We start from the raw sequence: 13,107 nt of genomic DNA, 5'->3' as shown, positions 1-13,107 counted from the left end.
CTGGCCATGTCTAGGGTTAATAACCACAATAACCACAATTACAGCTTCCATGTATGGACTACTTCCTAGTCCCAGGTACTCTGCTGGTTGCTTTACATGGATTAGTTGGAATCGTATGAAATTGAAGGTATTTGACTGTTTATAAACTACAAAGATAGCAATTTCATACGGTTCAACCTAACACTATCTCGGTTCATCCTCACCACAGTAGCTCCATGAAACACATATTACTGTCTCCACCTCAAAGAGGAGAAATCAGACTCACAAAGTGAAAGTCATCGCTTAAGGCTGCACCATCAATAAGTGCCGAACCCAAGCTTCAGACCCAGATTGACTAGAAGGCCAGGGTGCTTTCCATCACGCTGCAGCTACCGGGGAACAAATGAATTAAATGCCATAATTTTTAAAAGCCCGAGGTGTTCGACTTCCATTGTCGAACCAGAGAATCCTGCAGTCAGCAAGGCCTCAGGAATTCCCTCAGTCTCTACCTGCCGGCCCCAACCTCCAGCGAGGGGACTCCCTCCCAGCCTACAAGCAACCTGGGTTGCCCTCCCTGCTTGTTCCTCCCAACCACTCGGGGCGCTAAATGCAAGCATTCTCCTTTGGAAGACTCCCCGCACGCCCCCAGAGTCCCTCTTCCTTCTCCACTGCCTCCCCTACCCACGGCGCAGGCGCCACCCCCCGATCCGCGCCCTTTCCCGACTAGCGACCGCCGCGCAGGCCTCTTAGGGCTGGCGTCGGCTGCTGAGGCGCGCCCAGGAGCAGGCCGTCAGGCTGTTGGTCAGGAGCGGGCCACGTGCCATGGTGTCACCGCGCGAGCGTGCGCAGAGTGGCTGAGCGCGCCCGTGACGGAACGACGAGGCGTGGGGTGCGCGACCTCGCCCGCCAGGCCCGGCCCCCGCCCCTTGGCCTGCCGCTCCGCCCCCGCGGGGCGTCCCGGGCCGCTCGTCCCGTCGGCTGCGGCCGCGCGCGGCCCGGGGTCGCCGTGAGTACTCGCGAGGCTGGCTTGTGTGGCCGCCACCACGGGCACAGGGCGGTGCGGCCGGGCCGCGGGAAGGGTGCGGGGCTCGCCCCGTCTCCGCAGGGGTGGACGAAGTGAGGGGTTTGGACCGGGAGGTTCTGAGGGCCCCTCCTAGGCTGGACAGGCTTCACTCAGGCCCGGCGGCCGGGCGGCATAGATCGGGCCCAGAGCGTCTTCCCTGGGGAGGCAGGTGTTGGGTGTTTTTGGGGTCTTCAGGGGAGCCGCGGAGAACAGGTGTAACTGCTTCCCCGGGAGAGGCCTCAGGGCCTGTCCTGGAAGCACGGGTGCCAGGGAGTGTTTTCGGGGGGCAGCCGTGTCCTCTCTCCCTACGGGGTGCCCGAGATAGCGCTAACCTGCGGGAGTCGCCCCTCAGTAATTCTTCCTAGTAGTCTTTGTTTAGTGGCCTAGTCCTGAGAAGGGAGCACACGGGATGGAGTGGAGTAACCTCTTCCAGGACCACAAAGCCGGAGCCCAACCCACAATTTAAACATTGAGCTCTGAAGCTTCTTTGACTAGACGTGAAGTTGTCACACCCAGAGAAGCGCCCATGGACCTAGGGAAAGACCTTTGTGATCCAGACTTGAGGCTCATTTACATTTGACTTATTCTCGTGGAAACTCATAAAGCGTTCTATATTAGCCGCTGAGTTTTAACACCTTCTCTGGACACTCATCATATAGTCTATTTTTGGCCCAACGTCTTTTGAAGGGGCCCATTCTTTACCTCATTTAGATAAATCAGATAGGTCTTTCTTGCTTAATTCATTAACAACTCAATTAATTATAACCACATCACATGAAGATTAGATGTAATTAGGACCTGTCCAATGTCTTTACATCCCAGTCCTTCTGTACTCCTAACCTTAAGCAAATTGCTCGACCTCTGTAGGTCTAAGTATTCTGTGTGTAACATGAAAGCTTTGAATTAGGCCACGTTTCCGGCTAATTTTTTAAAAAGTGTTTGTGATCCTGTGAATTCCGTAACCCACCACCTTCCTTTTCCAACTCTTCACCTTTTAAATCCACTTTCCATCTCTCCAGAGGAAAGGGCATTGAGAGTAGAGGGAGCAAGTCCCTTTCACTAAAGCAGCCTGGTTTGAAAAAGCCGGTAATCTCTGAACTGTCTCTTGCTTGAAGAAGAAAAACTCCCTCTGAAATACCTTTTTCTCCTTGTGATAGCAACAGAAACCAAGCAGCAACAGCCCTTGGAAAGAGGCTAAATTTTTCTTGACTTCTGCAGCAACAAAGACCGTGAAAAGTTGGCACTTCTGGCCTAACGCTGCCGTCATCCTACCCCTCGCCCCAGGGCAACCCAGGCTGGACATTTAGTGCCTCCCTCTTTACTCCTCTGTGATCATCCAGATCAGCACTTGACTGTTTATTTTCAAATCTCACGAACCTCACCCCAAGATCTTCACATTCTGGATCTCAGCTGCTCTTGAAGGTGAAGTTTTGCTTTTTAAAATCATTTTTTGTGTGATTTTTGTCTGTGTGTAGAAACATGCAGGTTATTGTATATATCTCCCATTTGACTTAAGTATCCAGCAGAGGGTTCATTCATTCATTCACTCATTCAAGAAATGTGTTAAGGGACTAAGAATGTAGACTGAAAACAGTCAAAGCCTCTGCCACCAGAGGTTACATTCTGATAAACGTTTTATATGTTAGAACGTGGTAAATGGAAAAAAATAAAGCTGGGAAGGCGGATAGAGAGTGCTAGTGTGTGGGTGTTGAGTTGTTGCTGTTTTAATAGATAGGATGGTCAAGGTGGCTTTTGAGCAGAGATCTAGAAGAGTGAAGGAACAAGCCATGTGGATATCTGGGTGGAAAGCATTCCAAGAAAGGGGAACAGCAGGGACAAAGGCTCTATGGCGGGAATATGCTTGGGAATATGGTGGGAATATGAAGGCTCTACAGTAGGAATATGCTTGATGAGTTTGAAGAACAGCAATGAGGCAATTGTGGAGTCTTGGTTAATCTTCCTGTTAACATTTAGACTTGACTCTGAGGAGAGCCCATTAGAGTAGCGTCTGATTTTTTTTTTAACTTTTTATTTTGAAACTTTTCAACTTTACACAAAAGTAGGGAGGTAGGGATTACCAGAAAACCATCATGTATGTCACATAGCTTCATCAGTAATCAACATTTTGCTATTTGCTATATTTATTTCATCTGTTATCCTCCCTTCTTTTTTTATGTGTGTGCCAGGGTAGTATTTTAAACAAATCTCAGTAATCGGGTCATTCCATCTCTAAGAACTTCAGTTATACTTTCCTTTTGCATGTTGTTTCTGAAGGATCAGGCAACACTATCAGCTGGAAGACTCCTGTGCTGGCTCTGCTCTGGCATTGTGTCTTTTGTCCCCATCCTGGCTTAGTTACCAGACTTCAGTTGGTATCTAAGGAATGAACCACAGGTCCTTAGAACACACAAGTATCTAGAACTAGAACAGTGGTTCTCAAATTTTATGCATCAGAACAACTTGGAGGGCCTGTTAAAACATAGATTACTGGGTCCAATTTCTGGAATTTCTTTTTTTCTTTTTTCTTTTTTTTTTTTTTTTTTTGAGACAGAGTTTTGCTGTTGCCCCCCAGGCTGGAGTGTAATGGCGCAGTCTCGGCTCACTGCAACCTTTGCCTCCCCAGGTCAAGTGATTCTCCTGCCTCAGCCTCCCAAGTAGTTGGGATTACAGGCATGCACCACCATGCCTGGCTAATGTTTTTATTTTAGTAGAGACGGAGTTTCACCATGTTGTTGGCCATGCTGTTCTCGAACTCCTGACCCCAGGTGTCCTGCCCCCCTGGGCCTCACAAAGTGCTAGGATTTCAGGCATGAGTCTCAGTGCCTGGCCATTTCTGGAGTTTCTAATTCAGTAGGTCTTAGGAGGAGTCTGAGAATTTGCATTTCTAACAAGTTCCTAGATGATACTGATGCTGCAGGTCCACCAACCCCAGTCAGAGAATCACTAATCTGGAAACCTGACATTCAGTAGAACTGTATTAGAGACCAGCCAGGCACAGTGGCTCACACCTGTAATCCCAACACTTTGGGAGGCCGAGGCAGGTGGATCACCTGAGGTCATGAGTTCGAGACCAGCCTGGCCAACCTGGTGAAACGCCGTCTCTACTAAAAATACAAAAATTGGCTGGGCGTGGTGGCGGGCGCCTGTAATCCCAGCTACTTGGGAGGCCAAGACAGGAGAATTGCTTGAACCCGGGAGGTGGAGGTTGCAGTGAGCTGAGATCGCGCCATTGCACTCCAGCCTGGGCGACACAGCGAAACTCTGTCAGAAAACAAAAAAAAAAAAGAAGAACTGTATTAGAGACCAAGAACACCTCTGTTTGAGGTTGGAGTAGCTTCAGCTGAGATATGTGCAAAGCCAGTGACTTGCTGGTCTAGAGAGCAACAGAACGCTTTTTTAGCCTGCTCTTAGGGTATCTTTGCCATCTTCGGCCATTAAAGCCTTCATAATTTCACAGATGAGTTTTTTGTTTTGTTTTGTTTTTCTGCTATATGTGGAGGTTTTAATGGAACTAAAAGTTGCTGGTATAGGATTAGGAGTCTGGGATTAGAAGTGAGCAGGGAATTGTGTATGAAAGGGCTCTGGGTTAAGTAAAAGTTTTTCTAAGCATTTTTTGGGATAATTATTGCATTTTTATTTGGGAAGATGACTTTAGGGCATTATTTTGGCAATGACAACTGAGATCATAACTGCCAAAAGATGTTCAGTGTTGTTGAGGACTTTTTATTTTGAGATGGAGTTTTTGCTCTTACTGCCCAGGCTGGAGTGCAATGGCGTGATCTCGGCTCACTGCAATCTCCACCTCCAGGATTCAAGCGATTCTCCTGCCTCAGCCTCCTGAGTAGCTGGCATCATAGGCGTGCGCCACCACACCCAGCTAATTTTTGTATTTTTAGTAGAGACAGGGTTTCACCACATTGGTCAGGCTGGTCTTGAACTCCTGACCCCAGGTGATCTGGCCGTTGAGGACTTTTTAAGTTAGCTATCGTTACCATATAATAGCTAGTAATACTGATGTTGAAAGAGAGATAATGGCTAATATGGAGAAATAACTAAGAATAAAGAGTCTAGAAATAATCCGATTCTGAATCTTAACTCTGGTGTGAGTTGGTACTCTGAAGAATTAACTGACAGAGTAAACATAAGCATCTTGTCCTGCCACCATCACTTTTGGCTTTAGGAGTTGTAACATTATGAGCTAGAGCAGGGTCTTGCTCTAATCCCAGCTCTCCAGTTTAAGTAGAACAGCAGTATCTTGCATATAGTGCTTTTGTGTTTCATTATCTATAAAGAAGTGCATGTGCAAGTGTGCATGTATATGCACGCAAGCATGTCTTTTTATATGCAGGTATCTGTATGTATAATAAAAGTGTATTAATGGCCAGGTGCAATGGCTCACGCCTGTATTCCCAGCAATTTGGGAGGCCGAGGCTGGTAGATCACCTGAAGTCGGGAGTTCAAGACCAGCCTGGCCAACATGGTGAAACCCTGTCTCTACTGAAAATATTAAAATTAGCTGGGCGTGGCAGCAGGCACCTGTAATCCCATCTACTTGGGAGGCTGAGGCATGAGAATTGCTTGAACCCAGGAGGCAGAGGTTGCAGTGAGCCAAGATCGCGCCATTGCACTCCAGCCTGGGCGACAAGAGCGAAACTCCGTCTCAAAAAAAAAAGTGTATTGATAAATACGTGTGCCTGTATATATACACCACCCAGCTGTTAAGTGGTGATGAAACCCATTATTATCTACTTTCCACAGGACAGTGACTTGTTACCACCGCAACAGCAGAGCCTGCCATCCCCAACAGATCACCAGTTGTCCCTGACTTCGTGCCCTACCTTGTCTCCCTTTGTGGTCTCCTAAATGCCCATCTCGTTGGCCTTGGTTCGGCTGGTGGTATGGAGGGGTGCTGCCTAGCACTGACCTGAGAGTGTGTGTGACCCACTGACCCAATGGTGAGAACTGACTGCGCACCTCTCCAACTGGTTGTTCAAAGGGTAGAGGAGACAAAGTGCAGATCTCACCCTTTCTTGGTATTTTCCCTTCTACCCTTTTGGAAGATAGAGTGGCTATTTGAAGTTAAAGGAAAGGGAAGGGGCACAGAAACAGTATTACTTGGTGTGTTTGTGTAGGTAGGTTTTCTTGGGGAGGGAGAGGAGAGTTAAGTGCTTTAAAGGATAGAAAGAAAATAATGAGACAAGAGAGCTTAGGTGTGCTTGGGAACTGTCTTAGGTAATGATCCTGGAAGAGGCCAGCTCGTACTGGAACCCAGATATGCTTAGGAGTCAACCTTGACATTGAAGTCATTTGCGTTTCTCTCCTACTGGCTACCAGAGCTTCTCAGTCATCATGCTGAGACTTCAGAAGGCCAAAATTCCCTAGATGTTTTCCTCTGTCCCACTAAGAGCTAGTCTATGGATATGATCATATCAGGAAGAGACTGAGACTCCCAAAGGGTGACATGAAAGGTGTAAAGGGATCAGGGCTTCAGTTATTCTATCTTTGTGGGAATCTGTTCCCCATCGTATCATCCCACGCCTTTCCATGGGATAATAGGGACCTAACAAAGCATGATATTCTTATTTCTCGTCACTAGGACATCAAAGGCCAGTTCTGGAATGATGACGACTCGGAGGGAGATAATGAATCAGAGGAATTTCTCTATGGAGTTCAGGTGAGGTTTCATCTCCCAAGACCCCCATGTTGGATGGTCTAGATATGTGCTGCTTTTTGGATACATCAGGAGTGAAAGAGGTTCTGGAGCACAGATGTGATGAGGTTATAATGTTGATGTGGTCTGAGCATGGTCTTGTCAGAGCTGATCCTGTGCCGTTGCTCTTTCTTTGGAGTCATACCTGTTCCAGAGTAAACTACATCCTCTGTATGTGGAAACTACCCATATGATCTTAATTAGACATAATTATTTTCTGACTTTTATAACACTGGCCAGTGGGGGTAGTTTCATTCATTAGGGTCACATCTTAAAAGATTACTCTGCCAGCGATTGCTTAATGCCATCACTACCCAGGGCATAGTCCTGAGCAGAAATACCCAGACTTTCAGAATGCTCTTCACTTAGAACCAATCTTAGGAAACCTGTAACTCTTCAGCCTGTTCTGAGTTGTCATAGAAGGTATCCTGGTCAGGGTCTGAGAGAGAAGCTGGAGATTTAAGGAAGTGAACTCCAAGCAAAGCCTACATTTGGTCTGCTGAACCTTTTTAAAGTCATGATGAGATGGAGACCTCTGTTAATGAAATCCCTTGCTAGGGTCACCACTGAGAACCCCTTCACATAAGTGGCTTTTACTTCCCCTATACTGCTGTCTGATTTCTCCTGTTCCTGGTGTCTCTTCATATTTTTTTTATTATCTCTCTCTTTCCCTCGTCTTTTTCCACCTCTCTCCACCACCATTTTTGCTGTTATCTCAGGGGAGCTGTGCAGCTGACCTGTATCGACACCCACAGCTTGATGCAGACATTGAAGCCGTGAAGGAGATCTACAGTGAGAACTCTGTATCCATCAGGTGGGACTCTACTTCAGGGGTGGCAGGGGAGCAAGTCACTTCTTTCTGAGTTGTTAAGAGGCTGGAGGTTTTTCTTTTTATGATATGATAGTGGGATAAATTATGAACTTAATGATAGAAAATGCTCAGAATAAATGAGCTTGGCTGAGAGTAGAGAGTAAGGCCACTTTTCTTAGGAATTCCCTCTTATCCTAGACCCCTCTGGGCCAGTAGTTTCACTTTTCAGGTAAGAAATGCTTTTGGCCTGGGAGAAGATCCTGATCATGTAAGTGGTGTAAGGCTGTAGCTAAGACCCTAGGTACAAAACTGCCGTCCACTCTTCCCTTTCCCCTGTCCCCAGGCTCAGTTCTCTTTCCACCTCAATTTCTATTCCCTTCTTTCTCCCTTAATGAGTCTCACCTATTGTCACCTGTATCTCTATAGAGAATATGGAACTATCGATGACGTGGACATTGACCTCCACATCAACATCAGCTTCCTCGATGTAAGTGGGGCTAGTACCTGCCAACAACATGTCTAGCTGGACTTGTGGAATTTGTCATGTAGGCCAGGAGTCTTGTTCCCGAGTGCTGTATTTCGAGCACATATTCTTCATCTCTGTCTTTCCTAGACCATCAGCAGACAGTGGTGTGTACTGTCATGTGCATGTGTGTGTCATATAGGGGAAATTTCAGGTCCATTCCTCTATGTTGCTAAACTGGAAACTATTTCCCTTCTTCTTTTAGGAGGAAGTCTCTACAGCCTGGAAGGTCCTCCGGACAGAGCCTATTGTGTTGAGGCTGCGATTTTCTCTCTCCCAGTACCTAGATGGACCAGGTAAAGACAGTGACTTTGGGCAAGTGGGTGGTCTGAGTGTGGTCTAATCCAAAGCCCTAAGTTAACTGAGGTAGAAAAAAATTAGGAACAAGGCCCTTGGGCTCAATCTGCAGGCTATTGGTAGGGGATTTTTAGTCCCCTGTAATTGGTATCTTCATCCCCTGTCACCTAATAACCATTCCCTAAAGGCCTTCTTGCCTAATGACATTGTTTTCTCTGGTTCCAGATAAAATTTCTTTCTCCTCTTTTTCTCAACATCCTCCTGAAGATATTTCAGATTCATATGACAGCTTCTAGAATCTGCCCTCTGCCTCAGATGTTTTTTTCTTCCACCATTACTGTTTAGAGTACCCAGCAGCTATGATCTTTAGAATGTACAGAAGCTATTCCACTGAGCTTTGGACTCCAGGAAGACGAGAGATACATACTTACTAGTAGCCTTCTCTTCTCTTTGCAGAACCATCAATTGAGGTTTTCCAGCCATCAAATAAGGAAGGATTTGGGCTGGGTCTTCAGTTGAAAAAGTAAGAACTTTGCTCTTTTCTGGTCATGGACATGTGAAGGAAGGAGAGAGAGATGGAAATATATGGATGGACAGGCAGAGCCTTGGATGGAATGCCTCCTTCCAAAAATGTCTTTCTGAAATATGCCCAGGAAAAGCTAAAATAAATTTAGGGAGCCAGATTTAAGGTTGTGGAGAGAGAGTATATGGTTCTTGGGTGTCAGAACCTGAGACTTTCTAGAGATAAAAGAGGCTCATCACTACTTAGCATTTTTACTACCCTGGAATCAGAGTCATGCTATTCATATTTCTCTAGTGGTTTCTTCAGAGTAAGTCTCTAGGAACTCAATTTTAGTTTATTGAATGTGTTGAGCATTAAGCTAAGTATTTGGTATACAAAGAAATGAAGCATATTTTCCACTCTCAGTGAAGTTTCAAATAGAGTCCACTGGATACATATTCTAATACAGGTGAATATGTGAGGTTTAGAAAGGACACTGAAGAGTGACTCAGTCTGTTGAAAGGGTGATGGTTAATAATTTCCTTTGTTTTTTTTGAGACAGAGTCTTGCTCTCACCCAGGCTGGAGTGCAGTGGCATGATCTTGGCTCACTGCAACTTCTGCCTCCTGAGTTCAAGTGATTCCTGTGCCTCAGCCTCCTAAGTAGCTGGGATTACAGGCACCCACCACCATGCCTGGCTAATTTTTGTATTTTTAGTAGAGATGGGGTTTCTCCATGTTGGCCAGGTTGGTCCCAAATTCCTGGCCTCAAGTGATCCGCCTGCCTCAGCCTCCCAAAGTGCTGAGATTACAGGTGTGAGCCACCGCACCCAGCCAATGATTAGTAATTTTCAAGAATGGATAAGAGTTGTCCATGCAGACAGATTCTGAGGGTGAATAACATTTGCAGGGGCTTAGTCACATAAAGCAGTATGTGTGTAGGGAGCTTCAGGTAGTTAAATATTGCTGGTAAAATACAAGCTGGGGGTGTAGGAGCCAAAGCCAGAGAATAGGGAAGAGTTCAAGTTAGAGAGGATCTTGGACTTTTATCCTGTAGGCAGTGTGAACATTGAAGGGTTTAGGCAAAGAAATGACGTGGTCATATTTATTTTTAAAAACCATTCTGGTAGCATTATACAAAATGGGTAGGAGGGGATGAGACAAGAGACCAGAACTAGTGTAATAGGGTGCTTTTGTAAAAGTCAAGACAAGAGATGCTAAAGGCCTGAGCTAAAGTGTGATTATAGGTGAGAATGGAGATGACAGATAGATTAGAAAGATTTGTGAGGTATAAAATCAATAAGACTTGAAGACTGATTTAGATATATTGAATATAGCCATAAGGGCCAAAGAGTAGTGGAAAATACATTTAGGTTTCCAGCCTAGATGTCTGGGTAAATTGTGATACCACCAGTGTAAATAGGGATATGAGAAGGGAGCAGGTTTGCAGGATGAGGATAGGTAATTAGTTCCATTTTTGACATGTTATTTGCAGGTAGAGATGCTTATCCGAAATGTCAATTTGCTGCTTACCGGAGTATATGTCAATTTGCTACTTACAGGAGAGGTTAGGGTTGAAGATATGCATCAATGTGTGTGGGAAGAAGTTACAGCCAGTGAATATGAGATTGCCAAAGGAGGGCATGATAGTGGGAAAAGAAGATAGGATCAAGGACAAGATACCCTTAAACACTCAGACGAAATCCTGAAGAAACCAGCAGGGTAGGCAGAGGTAGAAGAAACACTGCAGGTAGGTCAGAGTAGAATAGGAAGAGAATGGTGGCACAGAAGACAAAGGAGGGCAGGTTCTGCAAGGAGGGCCAGATGCCAGAGAAGATAAGGGAAGAACCTGGGAGTTTCCATCGGATTTAGCATCAGGATGAGAACAATTTTAGTGGTGAAGGTAGGAACCAGAATACAGAAAGTTGAGAGGTGAGTGGTTGGCAACAACATAGAAACAATGAGTATGGGTTGAGAAATTTGGGTGGGGATGGGAAGGCAAGAGGGAGAGGTTAACTAGACTAAAGTGCAGAAAGTTGACATTTTTTGTTGACTTTGGGAAAGGAACTGACAGGAAAGGGGAATGATTGACACATCAAGGTCCCTAAAAAGGCAAGTCAGGGCTGAGATCTAGAGCACAAGTTGAAGGATTGATCTTACGTAGAAGGGTCACCTTACCTCCTGAAAATGGAAGGATCAAGGTAGGGTGGAAATATAAGTAGATTTTATAGTAGGGTTGGAAAATTAAGGGAACTGATATCTGATGGCTTAAGAAGGAAGAGAGGTTATTGGTTGTAGATGAAGTCAGTAACTTAAAGAAGGTAATAAGGATTTAGAACAATACCTTAAAGTAATGCTAGAGAGAACTGATCAAGGACAAGTGAAAGGATTGACAAATCTAGCTAAGGGCGCAGCTCAAATTGGAAACCATAAATTTGAGAATATAATTTTTCACCTAACAATGTCAGTACCCCTTATGTCCCTACTCCCTTTCTTTATGACTCACAAGGAACAGAGTGGTACTCACCTCCATCCTACCACTTCTGTTTCCCTGTCAAGAGTATAGTCATTCTTAGCAATAGATTTCAAGCTTTGCAGCCTTTGAAGGCTCACCTTTGAAATCTCACTCTAAAGGCAAAGCATCTCTGAATTTTTCTGGCCATTAGGCTCTAGGGCCTAGAGGCTCTTCACCCTCTAGGGTGAAGGGGTGCTCTGGGATGGTAATTTTTTTATTTACTAAGGTCATTTTAAGGGGTCTTCAGATACACATTCCCCTACCACAACTAGCTTTGCAGTCCCTGGGTCTGAATTTTAGATTATTTGCCTCTCTTTAGTCCTTATTTCTTGACCCTGCCTCATCTTGCCTAAGCTCATTCTTTTTGATCCCTCAGGATCCTGGGTATGTTTACATCCCAACAATGGAAACATCTGAGCAACGATTTCTTGAAGACCCAGCAGGAGAAGAGGCACAGTTGGTTCAAGGCAAGTGGTACCATCAAGAAGTTCCGAGCTGGCCTCAGCATCTTTTCACCCATCCCCAAGTAAGTGCTCCCTAAAGCTGATCATCTGTAAACACCTTGTGATAGCCCCCACCCCCACCTTCTTGATTACATAAACTTTTCTGTCTCCTCTCTTCCCTGAATTCTGTCTCTTTTAACTACTGACACCACTCACATGGTCCTGTTCCCTATGTGTCCTTACCTTTCTACTCCTTACCCGAGGTTAATACCTAATCCTTTATGTAAAACAGAATACCTAGCTCATGATAAGTATTTGGAGAAACATATGCTGAATCTTCCATCTTTCTGTTCTTTTGCCCTGATCCATTTCCCCATCCTAAGAAGAAAGTGTGAGAGAACAGGCAGTAATTCCTTGCTAGGTTCTGGAAATAAATATTGCTCCATTCTTTGACCCCAGGTCTACATTTTGGGAATATCAGAAGACATTCCCAAAGGCAGACACAAACCCAGATTTGTAGCCTCCCAGGAATCATTGTTGACAGTCAGATAGTCAATATTAGGCCCTTTGGGATGCAACTACTTCTTGCCTAGCGCAGCGTTTAACAATCTCTCTCTCTCTCTCTATTTTTTTCTCTCTCTCTCTCAGTAAGAAAAACAGGCAGCCTTTCCAATGGATTATTCCATACTTGGCTTAGAAACATAATAACCTATCCTCTGCCTCTGCCCACCCTCAGTGTCCCAATGTGAAGAACCCACAGATGATGACATAAAAATTTTAATTCAGATGCGTGATCTACTTGTTTTAATAGTGTTTAAGATACAATGCAACTTTCCTCAGATATGAGTTTGTCTTTCTTTGGTTTACAACTTTTGACTTAGGGCTCACTTATCTCCAGTCCCCTCCAGGGCTCCTATGAAATCCCCAGTTTTATCACTTCTCTTTGCTCTCTCTCTCCAGGTCTCCCAGTTTCCCTATCATACAGGACTCCATGCTGAAAGGCAAACTAGGTGTACCAGAGCTTCGGGTTGGGCGCCTCATGAACCGTTCCATCTCCTGTACCATGAAGAACCCCAAAGTGGAAGTGTTTGGCTACCCTCCCAGCCCCCAGGCAGGTCTCCTGTGCCCTCAGCACGTGGGCCTCCCTCCCCCAGCACGGACCTCTCCTTTGGTACATGGGCTGGGGAGGGTTTGACTTGGCTATCAAGAGGGTGGGAGTGGAAATGTGGGAGTGTAGTTTCTCAAAATCGGGTGGGGGTACGGTT

At 45.5% G+C, this 13,107-nt stretch overlaps 1 protein-coding gene across 14 annotated transcripts in view; it reads left to right on the top strand.

The window, feature by feature from the left end:
* Positions 1-688: 688 nt before the first annotated feature.
* The window catches only part of PARP6 (poly(ADP-ribose) polymerase family member 6), a 31,773-nt gene continuing 19,354 nt past the window's right edge, over positions 689-13,107 (top strand). For 2 of the 14 annotated variants that reach the window (XM_054451504.2, XM_054451501.2), the window contains exons 1-10: positions 690-985; positions 2,200-2,464; positions 5,801-5,997; positions 6,639-6,716; positions 7,472-7,566; positions 7,990-8,050; positions 8,292-8,382; positions 8,840-8,906; positions 11,776-11,925; positions 12,803-13,013. In XM_054451504.2, the coding sequence (XP_054307479.1) occupies positions 5,995-5,997; positions 6,639-6,716; positions 7,472-7,566; positions 7,990-8,050; positions 8,292-8,382; positions 8,840-8,906; positions 11,776-11,925; positions 12,803-13,013 (756 nt within the window). In that variant the 5' untranslated portion in view covers positions 690-985; positions 2,200-2,464; positions 5,801-5,994. Of the gene's footprint in view, positions 2,465-5,800; positions 5,998-6,638; positions 6,717-7,471; positions 7,567-7,989; positions 8,051-8,291; positions 8,383-8,839; positions 8,907-11,775; positions 11,926-12,802; positions 13,014-13,107 lie in introns of all 14 variants that reach the window. The other 12 variants (XM_054451505.2, XM_054451502.2, XM_063652715.1 and 9 more) reach the window with 10 other exon arrangements.

Source organism: Pongo pygmaeus, chromosome 16 (assembly GCF_028885625.2).
Source record: "Pongo pygmaeus isolate AG05252 chromosome 16, NHGRI_mPonPyg2-v2.0_pri, whole genome shotgun sequence".
In the NCBI taxonomy this organism is placed as follows: domain Eukaryota; kingdom Metazoa; phylum Chordata; class Mammalia; order Primates; family Hominidae; genus Pongo; species Pongo pygmaeus.
Note: the sequence above shows the minus strand (reverse complement) of the source record. Positions and strands in the feature narration are given on the sequence as shown.